This window comes from Physeter macrocephalus, chromosome 12 (genome assembly GCF_002837175.3).
Source record: "Physeter macrocephalus isolate SW-GA chromosome 12, ASM283717v5, whole genome shotgun sequence".
NCBI lineage: Eukaryota > Metazoa > Chordata > Mammalia > Artiodactyla > Physeteridae > Physeter > Physeter macrocephalus.
Genome location: NC_041225.1, coordinates 47232698 through 47248173, shown reverse-complemented (window position 1 = coordinate 47248173; position 15476 = coordinate 47232698). Strand labels below are relative to the sequence as shown.

At 53.9% G+C, this 15476-nt stretch overlaps 1 protein-coding gene across 1 annotated transcript in view; it reads right to left on the bottom strand.

Moving 5' to 3' along the window:
- The window catches only part of TOGARAM2 (TOG array regulator of axonemal microtubules 2), a 58996-nt gene that overhangs the window by 24829 nt on the left and 18691 nt on the right, over nucleotides 1-15476 (bottom strand). The window contains 6 exon segments of the mRNA XM_024118699.2: nucleotides 2921-3085; nucleotides 3312-3474; nucleotides 5917-6083; nucleotides 9005-9048; nucleotides 13735-13925; nucleotides 14652-14863. Of these exon segments, the coding sequence (XP_023974467.1) occupies nucleotides 2921-3085; nucleotides 3312-3474; nucleotides 5917-6083; nucleotides 9005-9048; nucleotides 13735-13925; nucleotides 14652-14863 (942 nt within the window).

Below are 15476 nucleotides of genomic sequence, written 5' to 3'. Positions count from 1 at the left end.
GGACCCGCGAGGGTGAGAAGCCAGGGCCTGGGCTGCACTCCCTGGGGAGCCACAGAGACCACCTAACTCCTACCCCTGGTTGAGAGTTTCTATCCCTACCATCGCCATTCTGATTATGATAAACAAACTGGCCTGTGATAGGCTCTTGATGTCATGTGACCAAGCCCACCGCGCTGGTGACGCACCCACAATCCTGCCCTGTCTGTGGCTCGAGGTGAGGCCAGCAAGTCTGTCAAGGAATGACTCCCCTGCTCTAACCTCATCCCCACCCAGGAGCCTGTGTTACGGCTTCTCCTCCTCCTCCTTCCCTCCGACTCTCCATCCTTTTGTGAAGCCACCCAAGACAGGGAAGTGGCCCAAAGGCAGCCGGCGGGAGGAAGAAGGGGACAGTGAAGGCACCGACGAGACAATTAGCTGACACTTGAATGGTCAAGATGTGGCCACGCTTGCAGGGACTGACAATAAGCAGGGATGTTGTTTAAAAATCAGATCACGTGGGCTTGCCTGGTGGCGCAGTGGTTGAGAATCTACCTGCCAATGCAGGGGACACGGGTTCGAGCCCTGGTCTGGGAAGATCCCACATGCCGCGGAGCAACAAAGCCCGTGAGCCACAACTACTGAGCCTGCGCGTCTGGAGCCTGTGCTCCGCAACAAGAGAGGCCGCGACAGTGAGAGGCCCGCGCACCTCCATGAAGAGTGGCCCCCGCTCGCCGCAACTAGAGAAAGCCCGCGCACAGAAACGAAGACCCAACACAGCCAAAAATTAATTAATTAATTAATTTTTTTTAAAAAAATGAATCAGATTTTTTTTTTTTTTTTTTTTTTTTTTTGCTGTGTTGGGTCTTGGTTTCTGTGCGAGGGCTTTCTCTAGTTGTGGCAAGCGGGGACCACTCTTCATCGCGGTGCGCGGGCCTCTCACTATCGCGGCCTCTCTTGTTGCGGAGCACAGGCTCCAGACGCGCAGGCTCAGTAGTTGTGGCTCACGGGCCTAGTTGCTCCGCGGCATGTGGGATCTTCCCAGACCAGGGCTCGAACCCGTGTCCCCTGCATTAGCAGGCAGATTCTCAACCACTGCGCCACCAGGGAAGCCCCAAGAATCAGATTTTTAAAAAATTAAAAATCAGATCACGTTTTCTAGGCTCTCCTTCCTTGGGGACAGATGCCAGAATCATAAAATTCTAGAACAGGAAGGACGTTTGGAGGCTTCCATCTGGTCCAATGCTCAAATCACAGAGCTGAGGCACCAGAGGCCCACAGAGGCTGGGGACGCCCACAGTGCCTCAGATCCTCCATCAACAGAGCCCGAGCTGGAACCCAGAGCTCTCACTTCCTGCCTAGTTTTCTTCAGAGGTTCATCTTTACGTGACTTTCACTATGGCCTATCTAGGAGGTCCTGGGTAAATCTGAATTGGGACAGTCCTTTATTTAAAACCAAGAAAAAAAAGAACTCATTTCTGGATTCTCCTCTCAGCTTTGCCATTGGATCAAGATTCATTAGCCAAAGTCCTAGTCCCTATGTGCCACCATCACCTTGAGAGACCTTGGGTGACCTTGAGTCTCTGTTGTCTATAAAATGAGTGGCTTAGGTTAGATAGCTCAATATTTCCCAAGTATCAACCATTCAGTTACCAATTTCATGATTTTTTTGCTATATCTCTAAACTACTTTTATTTTATTTACATGGTACTTTTCTTCAAATCAACCCACTTTTCAAATCCTAAATAAGTTTATTTTAAAGGGAAATTTATGTCACTACCATAATTGGTAAATGATTATTTGTCATGGTATATGATAAATATGTACAGTAAAAGAACATTATAAACTCCAGCTATAAAAGGACAGTCAGTTTCCGATGTCTCAAGCTGGGAGAAGGATCTCTCTGTTTAAAAAGGAGATTCGGGCTTCCCTGGTGGCGCAGTGGTTGCGCGTCCGCCTGCCAATGCAGGGGAACCGGGTTCGCGCCCCGGTCTGGGAGGATCCCACGTGCCGCGGAGCGGCTGGGCCCGTGAGCCATGGCCGCTGAGCCTGCGCGTCCGGAGCCTGTGCTCTGCAACGGGAGAGGCCGCAGCAGAGGGAGGCCCGCATACCACAAAAAAAAAAAAAAAAAAAAAAAAATTAAAATTAAAAAGGAGATTCACAAGTCTTAGAGAGGTGCTAAAAACTAGCACCAGATTAAGACTTTCTACTTGATGGAATCAAAAGGATAGAAAGAGAATAGAAAAGGGAGGTCAGTCAATATTATTTCTAGCACAAAAATGATGCTCTATTCTACCAACAATGTCCACATTTAAAGAAACTCTGAACCAGGTTGGCTGTTTTCAAATGTTCTTTACTAGCAAAATCTTTTCAAATGAAATCCCACGTGGAGCACCAGTATTCAAAAAGGGGAGGCAAAATAGACACTCTTCTGGTAGAATGGGGACAGGGCCTCCCCTTGTCCCTTGGCACCTTCCTGAGTGTCCCATAGAACCTTCAGGTCCACAGACGCCAGTCTGTCACCAGCCCTGTCCAGCCCTGACATTTTATGAGGCAACAAGCAAGAACCCAGGGTCTTCCCAGAACACTTTTTCCCTCTTCCTGGTGTTTCCAGCTACTTCCATGGAGGCTGCTTCCCAGCATCTGTGGTCCTGGTGCACTGGTGAGTCCTCTAGGACATGTCACGCAGGCTGGGCACGCCTGTCCAGCCATCCACAATTCCTGTTACAACACCCTGGGTCCCCGGCCTGGCCCACAGATACCTCTGACTTCCAGACACTGTTCCTCTCTCTGGCAAGGTGACCACCCCAGGCTGCCGCCTCCTCTAACATGGGCAACTGGCAGAAGCAGAGCAGGAGAAGTCACCCTTGCCACACCCCAAAGCACCCCAAGACAGCATAGAGAGGGGGACACGTGCCCCCCAACCAGTTGGTCTAGGTCCCACCTGAAGTATGGCGGGCAAAGCTGAGCTCCTGCTTGCTGACAGGGATGCTGGGCAGGGAGGCCCGGTTGGCCCGCTTCTTCCGGACGACGCCGACGTTGTTTCTGCAGGGGCTGCTCAGCCCAGTGGGCACGGAGAGGGTCCTACTGCCCCGGAGGGTAAGGAGGCCTGTGGAGGCAGAGAAAGTCCGAGGACAGAGCTGGTCCTGCCTGTCCCCCGGCCCCAGAGTCCCCCTTTGGAAATGGGCCCATCAGTGAGCTACAGGACAGCAGACGTGGCTCCCTGTCCAGTCTCAGGACGGAGAGGGTGGGAGGCGTGGACAGCCTCTCTTTTGGCCCAGGTGTTGGCTAAGAAGTCTTCCCAGCCTGAGGCAGCCTTCCCAAGCACCCAGTACCTTCCTTCATCAAGGTCCTCCGGGAGCCCAGGCTCTGGGAAGCGAGCTCCCTCTCCGGCTCCTTCACTCTCCAGACCAACTCCATCTCCATCTGCTTCAGCCGCATCTTCTCCTGGGCAGACCTGGCAATGGTGACCTGGATCCGGTACAAGATCAAGGCAAACTCCGTCACCTTGGGGACCCAACTGTGCTTTCTATACCTTCTTCATTCATTCCATCATCAGGAATGTGAGCGGCTCCTGTGTGCCGACCGCTGTTCCGAGAATGAACAAAAGGTCAAAGGCCTTGCTCCCCATGAGCCACATGGAGTGGGGAGATGACAGCAAACGACAGCCTCTAATATCAGGCAACATGCACCGGAAGGCAAGTAAGGGACACAGGGTGACGGGGCTTCTGTTTCGGGTAGGGAGACCCAGAGGGACTCCCAGAGGTGGTGAAATTGAAGCAGAGACATAAATGGAGCGAGGAGCAGTCCCTGAGGCTGAAGTGCACTGGGCGTGGCTGGGAGTCCCGAGGAGGACACTGGCAGGAGCACCCCGAGTCAGAGGAGAGGCAGGACACAGGTCGGAGGTGGCGGGGTGGGGCCAGAGCCACAGCGCACTGGGCCCTGTGGTCCGTGGTGGGGACCTGGGCTTTTTCTCTGGAGGACACAGCAAAGCCACTGGAGGTTTTGAGCAGGAGAGTGACGTGATCTGATTCTTTTTTTTCTTTTTCTTTTTTTGGCTGGATGGGGGGTATTCTCTAAGTGTTGTTTTTAATAACTGTTTATTTTGAAATAATTTAAGACTCACAAGAAGCTGCAAAAATAGAACAAAGGGTTCCCATGAGGTGGGACTTGGACTAGGCTAGCAGGAATAAAGCTGGTGGAATGGCTAGATTCTGGACATGTTTCAAAAGTAGAGCCCACAGCTTTGGCTGATATATGAGGTGTGGGATGAGAGAGAAAGACAGAAGGCAGGGATGGGCCCAAGATTGGGGGCCGGAGCAGCTGGAAGGCTGGAGTTGCCTTTTACTGCCATTCATGGAGAGGGGACACTGGGAAAAGGAGGTTTTGCGGGGGTAAGAGGTCAACAGTTAAGTCTTGGACGAGGTAAGTTTGAGATATAATTAGAGACCTAAACGGAGACGTTGTGTATCAGTTCTATATAAACATAGTCATATAATTTAACAGCTACTGGAGACTGGGGAAAGTCTGGGCCGGAGAGGGAGATTTGGGAGTCCTCAGCATAGAGGTGGTACCTAATGCCATGGGCTGGATCAAGTCACAGGGGTCAGTATAAATAGATAAGACGCTAGAGGTGAGCCTTGGGGGCTCCGGTACGTAGAGGTCAGGAAGACGAGAAGGTGGCAGCAAAGAAGGACCAGGAAGGAGCTAACTTTGATGTAGTCAGAGAAGCAAGAAAGAAGCCATCCCTCACCTCCGTCCCTCAGTGGGCAATTCAAAAGGATGAGCCACAAAAGCTGGCGACAGGTCAGGCTGGAAGAGCACTGAGATGTGTTGCACATGGGAAGGTGGTCTCATTGATGCCTCAATGGCGGCAGTTTCAATGGGGCTGGCGGGGACTAAGCCCAACTGGCCTGCACTCAGGAGAGGACGAGGAGAGAGACAAGGCAATATTTTTCTTTGGTTTGGTTTGGTTTTACGATGAGAGAGGAAACAGAGAGCTAGGATGCTGGTGGGAATGATCCAGTTTCAAGGAGAACATTGTTGATGCAGGAGAAGGACAAGTGCTGGAGCTGGAATATCAGATGGATTGAGCTAGAACAGTAGGAGAAGGTGGTGAGTGAATGGGGTGCTTGAGGTTGAGAAGTGACGGTGGTGAAGTTGTTTGCAGTGCCGAGGTCTACAGTATAACCACGGGAGTGAGTGGCTAAGGTGGGGTGGAGGATGAGATCATTTCATGGCCCTGAATTGTTCTTCCTTTGTCTCACGGTCCGTCACCCTTGCTGGAGTGGGAGGATGTGGTGCCGGGACCTTATCAGCATCACTGGATCCCATAGTAGATGCATACAGCAGGCTTTCAAGATATGGTTATTGCACTCTTATACCTCTGTTGCAAATAATGACCATAACAGTGACTCTCCACGTTTCACTAAATTCATCCAGACGAGAATCTGGATGAATCATCTGGATCAAGGTCACCTTAGAAGTCCAAGGTATTTGTCAGCCCGTCAAGCACAGGCCTTTGGCTGATCTGCCTCTGAGTCAGCTGCTTCTGGGTTGCTATCTTGGGTGTTGGTTCAAATTACTAGGCTTGGTTCACCTAAGCCCCTCTGCACTCTCCCCCACATCCTACTTGCTTCTGAACCGTGTGTGACCCCCTTCTTCCCTCATCCCCACCCCTCAGCTCCCCCCTGTACTCTTCCCTTCACCTAGTCTCCCTCACCTCCATCCTCTTCTCCTCTCTTCTTTCTCTTCTTTTCTCCAGCTTTCACCCCAAACCCATCTATAGGTTCTGTCCTCAAGTACTAGTGGCAGCTGCCTCGGGGCTCTTCCTTGCTTTCCTCAAGCTGGTCCCGCACTTACATATTTCAGAAACATGTGTGTGTTCAGCCAGTGGTCCACCCTGACCCCAGCTTCCTCTTCCCCTCGCTTTCCAGGTACCTTGGTGCCACTCTCCTTCTGATCCTCTTCTTTTGGCAAGGGTTGGGTTTCTTTGGCATGGCCGAAGGAGAAGGCTGTCAGAGTAGGAGCAGACTGAGATGAAGGCAGGGCAGGCTTCTCAGGGGCAGCAGACCTGTCTCTGACGGGCAGGACCAAAGGTTTTGGCTCTGAGGAGTAGAGAACAAGAATGGAGCTGAGGACGCCCAGCACCCAGGAGCAGCAGCCATCCCTTTGGGGCTGAGGCTCTATGACCCCGTGGTTGGTGTGACATTTTCCTGCCTAAGCCCCTCACCCTCGGTTCTTCTGCCCAACGCTTCCTTGCTGGAGAAAGACACAGGTTAAATTTACTCTACAGGGCGGCACTGGCACGTATAGAACAGGCTGCCCAAGGACAAACACCCTCCTCCTTTCATCCCTCTATCCATTCATTCAACTAGTATTGCACACCTTATTCTAAGACTGGGGGTGGGGGGATGCGGGGAGGGAGGAGGGAGGATGCTGGGCAGGAAATAGGGGCAGATCGGTTATCTAAGAGGTTTAAGATATTTCCTGAGAATGTAAGTCTGTTTTAACTGGGAGGTGTGTACTTCAGAAAGAGGAAAAATAAAATGAGCTCACTGACTGTTATATACCACCATGCTCCTATCTGAGACTACGACACAGCATGAAGGGCCCAGAGAACTAATGCCAGCACAGGGCTCTCATTTTACAGACAGGAAAGCTGAGACCCAGTGACCTTCAGGCGCTCTTACGATTGATAAAATACAAATTCATTTCCAAATGACATCAAATCCATAGTATCTCTTTGTCATTCTATATTTTCCCAATTAATGGCTTCAAAGAGCACATTTCTGGTAATAGAGGCAGTGTGTGGGTAGGTTCATTCATTTTCTTTCTTTTTTTTTTTTTAAATTAATTAATTAATTTATTTATTTATGGCTGTGTTGGGTCTTCGTCTCTGTGCGAGGGCTTTCTCCAGTTGCGGCGAGCGGGGGCCACTCTTCATCGCGGTGCGCGGGCCTCTCACTGACGCGGCCTCTCTTGTTGCGGAGCATGGGCTCCAGACACGCAGGCTCAGTAGTTGCGGCTCACAGGCCTAGTTGCTCCGCAGCATGTGGGATCTTCCCGGATCGGGGCTCGAACCCATGTCCCCTGCACTAGCAGGCGGATTCTCAACCACTACGCCACCAGGGAAGCCCCCATTCATTGTCTTTTAATGAAAGAAATGTTAACCAGGTTCTCCTGCTCACAAAGTTTGGAGTTCACTGTCCTTGAGTGAACTTGCAAATCAGGGGTCCTCTGGAATGGGGGTCACCATATGGGGCTGCCTGAGGCTGAAAAGGGTATGTTTTTTTTTCTTTTCTTTTCTTTTTTTAATATTTATTTATTTATTTGGCCACATCTGGTCTTAGTTGCAGCACGCAGGATCTTCCTTGCGGCACGTGGCTTCTCTCTAGTTGTGGCATGTGGGCTCCAGAGCACATGGGCTCAGTAGTTGTGGCACGTGGGCTTAGTTGCCCCACGACATGTGGTATCTTAGTTCCCTGACCAGGGATCAAGCCCGTGTCCCCTGCATTGGAAGGCGGATTCTTAACCACTGGACCACCAGGGAAGTCCCAGAAAAGGTGTGTTGAGTCTGGGGATCCGGCAGGGCTCCCGGGTCACCCCAGATCTCTGCCTGGCCCACACCTTCTGCCAAAGATCCCTCCTGGGAGAAGGATCCAGGGCCGAGGGGGAGGAGGGGCGAAGCCTCCATCTGCCCAGAAGTAAGGTAGGACCGAGGGTCCAGGTGTCCAGGTGCCAGCTGACCAGGGCAGGGACTGCGGAAAAGCCGCAAGATTGGGGGAAGCCCTCAGCTTCAGACAATACCACGTGAGCCCCTACTACGTGCCAGACGTGGTCCCCAAATTGGGCAATGTTTTTCCCAGCCGACAGCTGGAGGGTCAGAGAGCCCCTTAAGGACTTTGTCACTTTGTAGCCCTTTCTCACCTATGCCTCCAAGAGACACCCTAGAAAGCCTTGTCCAAGCAGCCTGGCCCCTGCCCCCTGGGGACCTGGTTCTCAAGCAGCAAGCTGGTGAGGCAGATAAGGGAGTAGCTACAGGCTCGTGTCCCCTGGCCCAAAGCCCCATTCCTATGCTCTCAGGGTAGCTCTTAAGGGACACTGGGTGCCAGTGTGTGCCACACCAGACTGGCCCAGCTACCCCGCAGCGGCCCAGCTACCCCGCAGCAACCCAGCCGGGGAGAGAGGGAGACGCAGCCACCACAGAGGTTTCTGTGCCAGGCCTGCCTCTCGGGCCCAGCTGAGCATCTTAACCCTGGGGCCTCTTGGGCAGCAGCCTCCCCCTGGCCAACTGACCCACCTGCTGAGCTGATTACAGAGTAACCTGCTGGGAAGCTAGACAAGAGTCCACTCCCTCCTGCCGGTCAGCACAGCAGCTGCCTCTAGCCCCCCCAACGCCTGCGGCCCAGGCTCAGGGTGCTCCGCCCAGGTCCCCTCCCCCAACCTTCCATCCTCTCCACAAACTAGGTCATCAGGCTGGAGAGCCTCCCTGGGCCTCGGCCACCGGCCTCACTGCCAGCCCGGGTTCGCTGTATTCCCCCCCGATGCTGAAACCTTCCGGGATGGGCTGACTAAGGCATTGTGGGATGTGGTTTAATTTCTCACTCTGTCTGGAGAGGAATCCTCTATTCACTTAGAACGGCGCAGGGACAGCAGACACACGATGGGTCAGAAGCGCCAGCTTTGGAGCCGTGAAGACCTGCGTGCAAATGTATCAAGGCTGCTTTCTGTGCCCTGAGGCCAGGGAGAAGGTCCAGCTTCAGTTCAACCCCTTCCTCTGTCAAACGGGGACAGCGCCGTCTCTCTCAGCTGGGTGTTCATGAAGCGACTTGCGCTGGTGGAGGGTGGCACTGAGCAGGGGCCACCGTCCGTGGCACCAGGGTTACTTCTGCTTTCCCGTCTGTGAAATGAGGGACTTGAGTCTGACAGCACCCAGGTCTCCTCTGGCCCTAATTCTGATCCCATGATCCAGCCCAGGAAGCAGAGAGTCAAAAAACACATGGGGCTGCGCACGGCGAGTACATACCCAGAGATCTGGGGGTCTCCCGAGGCCCACTCTCCCGGACCAATCTTAAAAGAATGGGGGAGAAAGAAAGCACCCATGAGAGATGGCAAGAAAGAGCTCCTGCTGTGAGGAACCCAGGCTAGCTCCAGCAGGGGGCAAGGGCCGAGGGGGGAACACAGCCGAGGGAGCCATGGGTGGCCCTGTAAAGAGGCTCCTGGCCAGGGCTTCAAAGCCGCAGGAGACGCAGTCCCTTCCACAAACTTGAGGACAGGCTGCCCGGCAGGCCAGGTCAGCCTCAGTGTCCAGACACAGCTCTGAGCCCTATTTTCCTGAGGCACAGCCCATCCATTCCCCAGGAAGCCAGCCTCCACACGAAACTGCTCAGTGCAAAAGGGAGCCCCGTGCCCTGCTCTGTCCGCAGGAGAGCGGCTGCAGCAGATGAGGATAAATCTCCTTCCCGCTCAGAGCAGACTGAGTTCAAGTCCTCCAAACTGCCCCCACTCCATGAGAGCTCGGTGATCCCCCGACCCATGCCCCTCAGGGTCTAGAGGGACTGACCCGCTTTGCTGCTGATGGGAAATCACCACTGTTTTGTAACAGAGGTTCAATCCCAAACTAAGCACAGGAAAGGAAGATGAGGCATTCCCGGCACTGGTTTTAGCGGGAATACAGCATCACTAAGACAGATGGCGATCCCTGCCTTCATGGGGCTTCCATTCCCGTGAAGACCAGCTATACGTCATCCAACATGGATTTTTCTCTTCTCACGGGGAAATGCATAGACAGCAGAACCCCCTGGGGGGCTGACAGGGTCACAAGCCACAACGAAAGGACTGGAACACAACGTCCTGTGCTCTGGCCTCAGAGGATTCACTCAGCGGAATGACCCAGGCCGGGGTGGCTAGAAGACAGGCAGAGTAGGAGAGCCCATTTCAGTGCCTGCCCAGATCCAGGGGCCCCTATCCGAGGGGCCTGTGGAAGTCAGGGGACCCGAGGCCTACAGGAGGGGCAGAGCTTCCGGGTGGGCCTGGACCAGCCAAGACTCAGAGTTGCTCCCTGGAACACACACAGCCTCTTGGATCTGGACCTACGTGGAGGGGTTGTGTGTTTTGGAGCCAGTAGGAAAACACCCCAGGGCACCCAGCCTAGGGAGCCCATCCACTGCGTCTTCGCCATGGAACCCACCACTGCCCAGGAGCACTAACAGGTTTGGGGGGCAGCGGTGGAGCTGGGAGATCCCTGTGGTTGCCCCTGGTTGCCTGAGGTGGGCATAGGGCACCGAAACCCTGGGGCTGCCTTCTTCCCCCGGGCCTGGCCACAGCCTGCTCCTGGCCCACAGCTTTGCCCCTTTGGCCTCAAGCTGGAGGCTGCTTTTCCTCCCACTCTGAGCAGAGGATGTGGCCTCAGAGCACGTGGCTTTCTTTGCCTCCTTCAAGCCATGGACCTTGGGAAACCTCTCTCCTTCCCTTCTCTAGAGACCCATCAGCAGAAAGGACAGAGGCCAAGGCTGCCCACACCCACCAGAGCCCCCGCCTTTCTCCACACAGCGTTCCAGCTCCCCACCCCCGTCTTCCTAATCCACGGAAACCCCACCACCGGCTGAGGTGGACCCACCAGGCCCCACGAGAAGGGGGGGGAACAGCAAAGCTCTACCTGCAGCAAGAGCCCCTCCCTGTGCCAGGCCAGACGTTTAAGCATCCGCCTGTGTCCCGGGGAAACACAAGCTAAACCCATCCACGAGTGGCCACGCCACCGCCCCAAACCTGCCTCTCCTCCCAATTCCCTGTCCCCGTGAAGGTGCCACCGTCGGTCCAGCTGTTGAAGCCAGTAGCTCTGGCATGGCCCTCAGCTCCCCACCCCCGTGGTCCCAGAGCAAGCCAGTCACCAGGAACACCCCACTCCTTCACCTGTCGAGCCCCTCTGCGTGCTAACCACCTGGGACCACGGCCTCCGTCCTGCTCAGGTGCCCGTGGCTCCTCCCTCAGATCCCTGCAGCAGCCCCCGAATCAGCAGGCACAGCCCATGCCACTCCGTGGTTGCCAGAGTGGTCTTCCTACATCAGATCTGATGTCACTTCCATACCACAAAGCCTGCGGTGGCACCTCCCTGCTTCTGGGTAAAGCTCGTACTCCTCAGTTTAGCACACGGGCCCGTCAGCCCTGCTTACCTCACGCACCTGTCACACACAAATACAGATGCTGCTGGAAAACTCCTGGCAGCTCCCTGAATGCCTCAGTCACTCCTCCTTCCCGACTCTCCCTTTTCTCCAGCTCGCAGACTCTCCCTCAGCCTTCAAAACTCAGCTCAGGGCCTCGCCTCCACCGCGCTCCCCAGCCCGAGGGGCAGCCTTCTATCTGAGCACTTACCTCACTGGCCTTTGAGTCAACGGTTTACTAGTAAATATCTCTCGTGAGCTCCTAGAACACAGAGACTGTCTTGTTGGGCTTTGCTTTCCTAGCACCTGGCACAACGCCTGACACAGAGGGGTGCTCAATAGCTTTCAAGTGAGTACATGGATGCATGGATGCGTGGCTGGATGGAAGGATGGATGAAATGGAAATGGAGGCTCCCTCCCAGCCATTTGTTAGCCTCACAGAGGCACTGGAGAGAAATCCATGTCACAACCAGACAGCAAATGGGCAGATACTTATTGTGTGACGAATCCATGGTCAGTACCAAGCTTGACACCATGGGAGCCACAGAGATTTCCAGATATGGCCCCTGGCTTGTAGTGCTCCAAGTTAAAGAATAGAAATGAGGTTTAAATAAACGTTGAGCAAATCAGTGGGCGGGAGGTAGTCAGGCAGTGCACAGGCTGGATGCTTGTGGACAGTGCTGAGAAGGCCAGGCAAGACCCGAGAGCGGGGGCAGGTGTGGAGCTGGGGCTTGAAAAACGTAGGAACTGATCGGCAGGCCAAGGGGGAAAGGCTCATGTTGGGGCTGCAGAGAGGTGCCATCCAGGGCTCGGCACAGGCGTTGGGAAGGGTGGGTAGGGGACTGTAGAGCAGCACAGGAGGAAGTGTGGAGTGGTGGGCTGGGACACGCTGAATGTCTGGCCAGGGAGACTCATCTTTAAGCTGCTGGCACCAGGAAGTCCACGAAGGTGAGATGCATGGAAGAGGTGTATTCAGGGGGTGGATGAAAACATGAGATTAGGATGGAGAGCCCAGGGCTGCAAGGAGACCGGGTAGGAGCTATGGGGAGAGGTCAAAAGGGAGCCAGTAAGTACAAACTGAGAGGAAAGGCAGGGGCAAGACGGGGGTGGTAGCTTTTGTATTTTCTCTTACTGTTCAAGGAAGACCTAACGGGATGTGGCAATCTGTAGGGAACAGGATGCAATAGGAGCAAAAGTCAAAGATGATACTGAAATTGGAAGATCAAAGGGAACACCTGCACCTTGGTGGAAATCTGGAGGTTGTAGGAGGGAGGCAGTTTGGGGAAACATGAGGTGCTCTGTCCGTGATGCCGTGACAGTGGCACATCCTCCCTCCCTGCCTCTGATGCTGGATCTGCATCAGCCATGAGGACCCTGAGGATGCTCAACAGGAAGATGGAAGCACAGAGCTTGACTCTGGGGAGACCTCAGGGTAAGAGCAGGGGACACGGAAGTCACCCGTCCCCCATGATCTTGGAAGCCGCTGCACAGATAAGACCCCAGGGGAGAACAAGGAGGTGGGGGGCAAAGGGCTCTGGAACAAATTTAAGAAATGATGAAAGAAGGTGCACAGGAGGCTGCCTGGAAGGTCAAGTAGCAGGTTTAAAGTCAAGAAGGTGAGGAAGAAGAGTCCAAGGGCATCAACAGCTCAAATGGTGCAAAAAAGTCAAGAGCAGTGGGGTGGGAGGGAGGGTCACTTATCTGGGGCCAGAGAGTCATGAGAGCCACCAAGAACTCTCAGAAGGGAGGGAGAGGAGGGTGTCTGAGCAGGAAAGGAGGAGGCAGAGTCGATGGGGAGGAGGGAGGTCAACTGCGAAATCAGGCAGAGAACTCAAACCCAGGAGCAGGTCCACAATGGGTTCCCACACTCCACCAGGGGTGGGAAAGATGTGGACACACCTACAGTCAGAGGGGAAGACAGCGTGGGAGACAGAGGGAGAGAAGAAGCTTGAGAGAAGTAGGTACAGCCGACCCCAAATAAAGCTCACGCTCTCGCTCTCTCTCTGTCACATACACACACAGTCACTCCAGCAGTCTGGCCTGACCACAGGAATGTCTTCGGCCATGTGGAGCGCACCCTCTGTCCCACTTACAAGCCGTAAGTCCGGATTAGTTACAACACAGAGATCCTCTACCCGCTGATTCCCTGCCTTTTGGGGGTATGAAGACCCCTTTTTAAGTCCAAAAGTTTTGTGGCCTCCCCCCATGTACACAGACACGATAATACTTGTATTTTTAGTGTCCATTAATTAAGAAACTATCAATACGTCATCACAAAGAGCTACCATAAATTCAATAGAGCTTTAAAATAATTTGTATTTTATTCATCACTGCAGCAACCACACACATCAGGACACTGGTAGAAGACAGAGACCGACACATTGTTAATTAAGCCCATACACCCCTCCTGCTGGAGTCAAGGGTCAGAGCTGTGACCACCCCAGGTCTGAGGCTCACAGTGGAGGACCTTGCCCCTCACACGCCCGGCCCCCAGAGTTCTGCCCTGGAGTGGAGGCTTAGCCATAAGGAGGCCAAGCGGATCTTGGGAGGTAGAGGAGAGGGGACTGCAAGGTACTTTTGACTTAGCGCTGCTTACCGTGTGGTGGCAGGCCTCAGGCCCGTGAGGATGTCCTGGCCTGGAGGCAAGAGGCTGGGAAGGGAGCCAGACGTGCAGGAGGAGGTCCCGGCGGGCACCCTGTCCTTTGGGATGGGCGGGGTCACAATGCCCCCCAGGGACTTGCGCATCTTCTCGTCACTGCAGTGCAGGTACTGCTGGGAGACCTGCACCTGGGAGCGGAGGTGGAGGAGGGGTCTGGTCCATGAAACATTCCACTCTGGATGCTCACCTCGCAGGCACCTCACACAGAGCGGTCCCTTCTATCAGCAGCCACCTGGGCAGAAGTGCTGGCAAGTATCCTCTGTTTCTCTTTCCAGCCACACAACCCTGGGACCCCCAGGTTCATTGTTTCCTTACCATTTTAGGCCAGAAGGGAATCCCCTCATTCCTACTCCAACCCTTTTTGTTATTATTATTATTTGTTTTTCTGTTCTCATTTCAGAAAATCCTAGAACGTCAGGGCTGAAAGGGATCCTCAAAAACATCTGGTCCAATTCCCTCTTTTTAGTGCAAACTGGGGCCCAGAGAGGGGAGTGACTTGCCCAAGGTCACACAACCAGTGAGGGACAGAGTGAAAACCAGAACCCAAATCCCCGGAGCCCCAGCCCAGCATTCCTTCCCCTCTGCCACAGTTCCCTGCCAAAAATGGGGAGGGTCCAAAGCATGAGGAATTCTGGAACATTTAGATCAGAGATGGCTTGGGAACCATCAAGTGTAAGACAGGTGGTCACACAGCCTCTGCTCAGGAGGACTGGGCTCGGTACCTCTGGGGCAACTCCCAAGCCAGAGAAGACACCTCCAGAGAAGCTCAGGGCTTGGGAACAGGGGTTGGTAAAGGATAGAAAGAAAAACAGAAGTGCAGGGAAGCAAGACTCAGAGCAGTCCAACCGCCTTACCTCCTGGGCACCGGGTCTCAGTTCCTGGGGTCCCTGATGGCTCCTGGGTGGGTCCAGGCCTTTGTCCTTGGCTCCGCTGGCCTCCGGGGTGGTGGGGATGCTCTGGATGGGAGGCATCGGCCTGGGCACCCTCAGCAGCCTCTGAGAGGCAGCCCAGGGGATGGCGGTCCTCAGGGGAACTCCTTTGGGGGCTCCCCCAGGATCCAGAGAGGCTGTATGAGGTGGGGACGGGGAGTAGGTTAGTCCCAGGAGTGCGGGGGATGGGGTTAATTGAGATGCTGGCAACAGGGCTTTATGTCCTGGGGCAGCTGAGATGGAGAGATGAGGGTGCAGATCCGCCCCCAGCTCTACCCGCACCACTAGACTCTGCAGAGTGTCCTTTCCCACTCCTGTAAAATTTGGTAGAAAGTGTCAATCAAAGTTACCTATTTAAAATTCAGAGGCAGGTTGGGTAGAAAGGGAAACGAAATCAGTACTGAATTAGGAGTGAGGACAGCAGGTTCTAGTCCTTGTGTCCATCTGAAAACCACTGGGTGGCGTTAAGCATAGCTGGTGGGAGTGGGAGGGAGAATATAGTCAGATTTGTGTTCAGAAAGAATTCCTCTTTTTATGGCTGAGTAATATTCCATTGTATCTATGTGCCACATCTTCTTTATCCATTCATCTGTTGATGGACACTTAGGTTGCTTCCATGTCCTGGCTATAGTAAATAGAGCGTAGTGAGGTGGATGGACCTGGAGTCTGTCATACAGAGTGAAGTAAGTCAGAAGGAGAAAAAGAAATACCGTATGCTAACACATATATATGGAATCTAAGAAAAAAAAA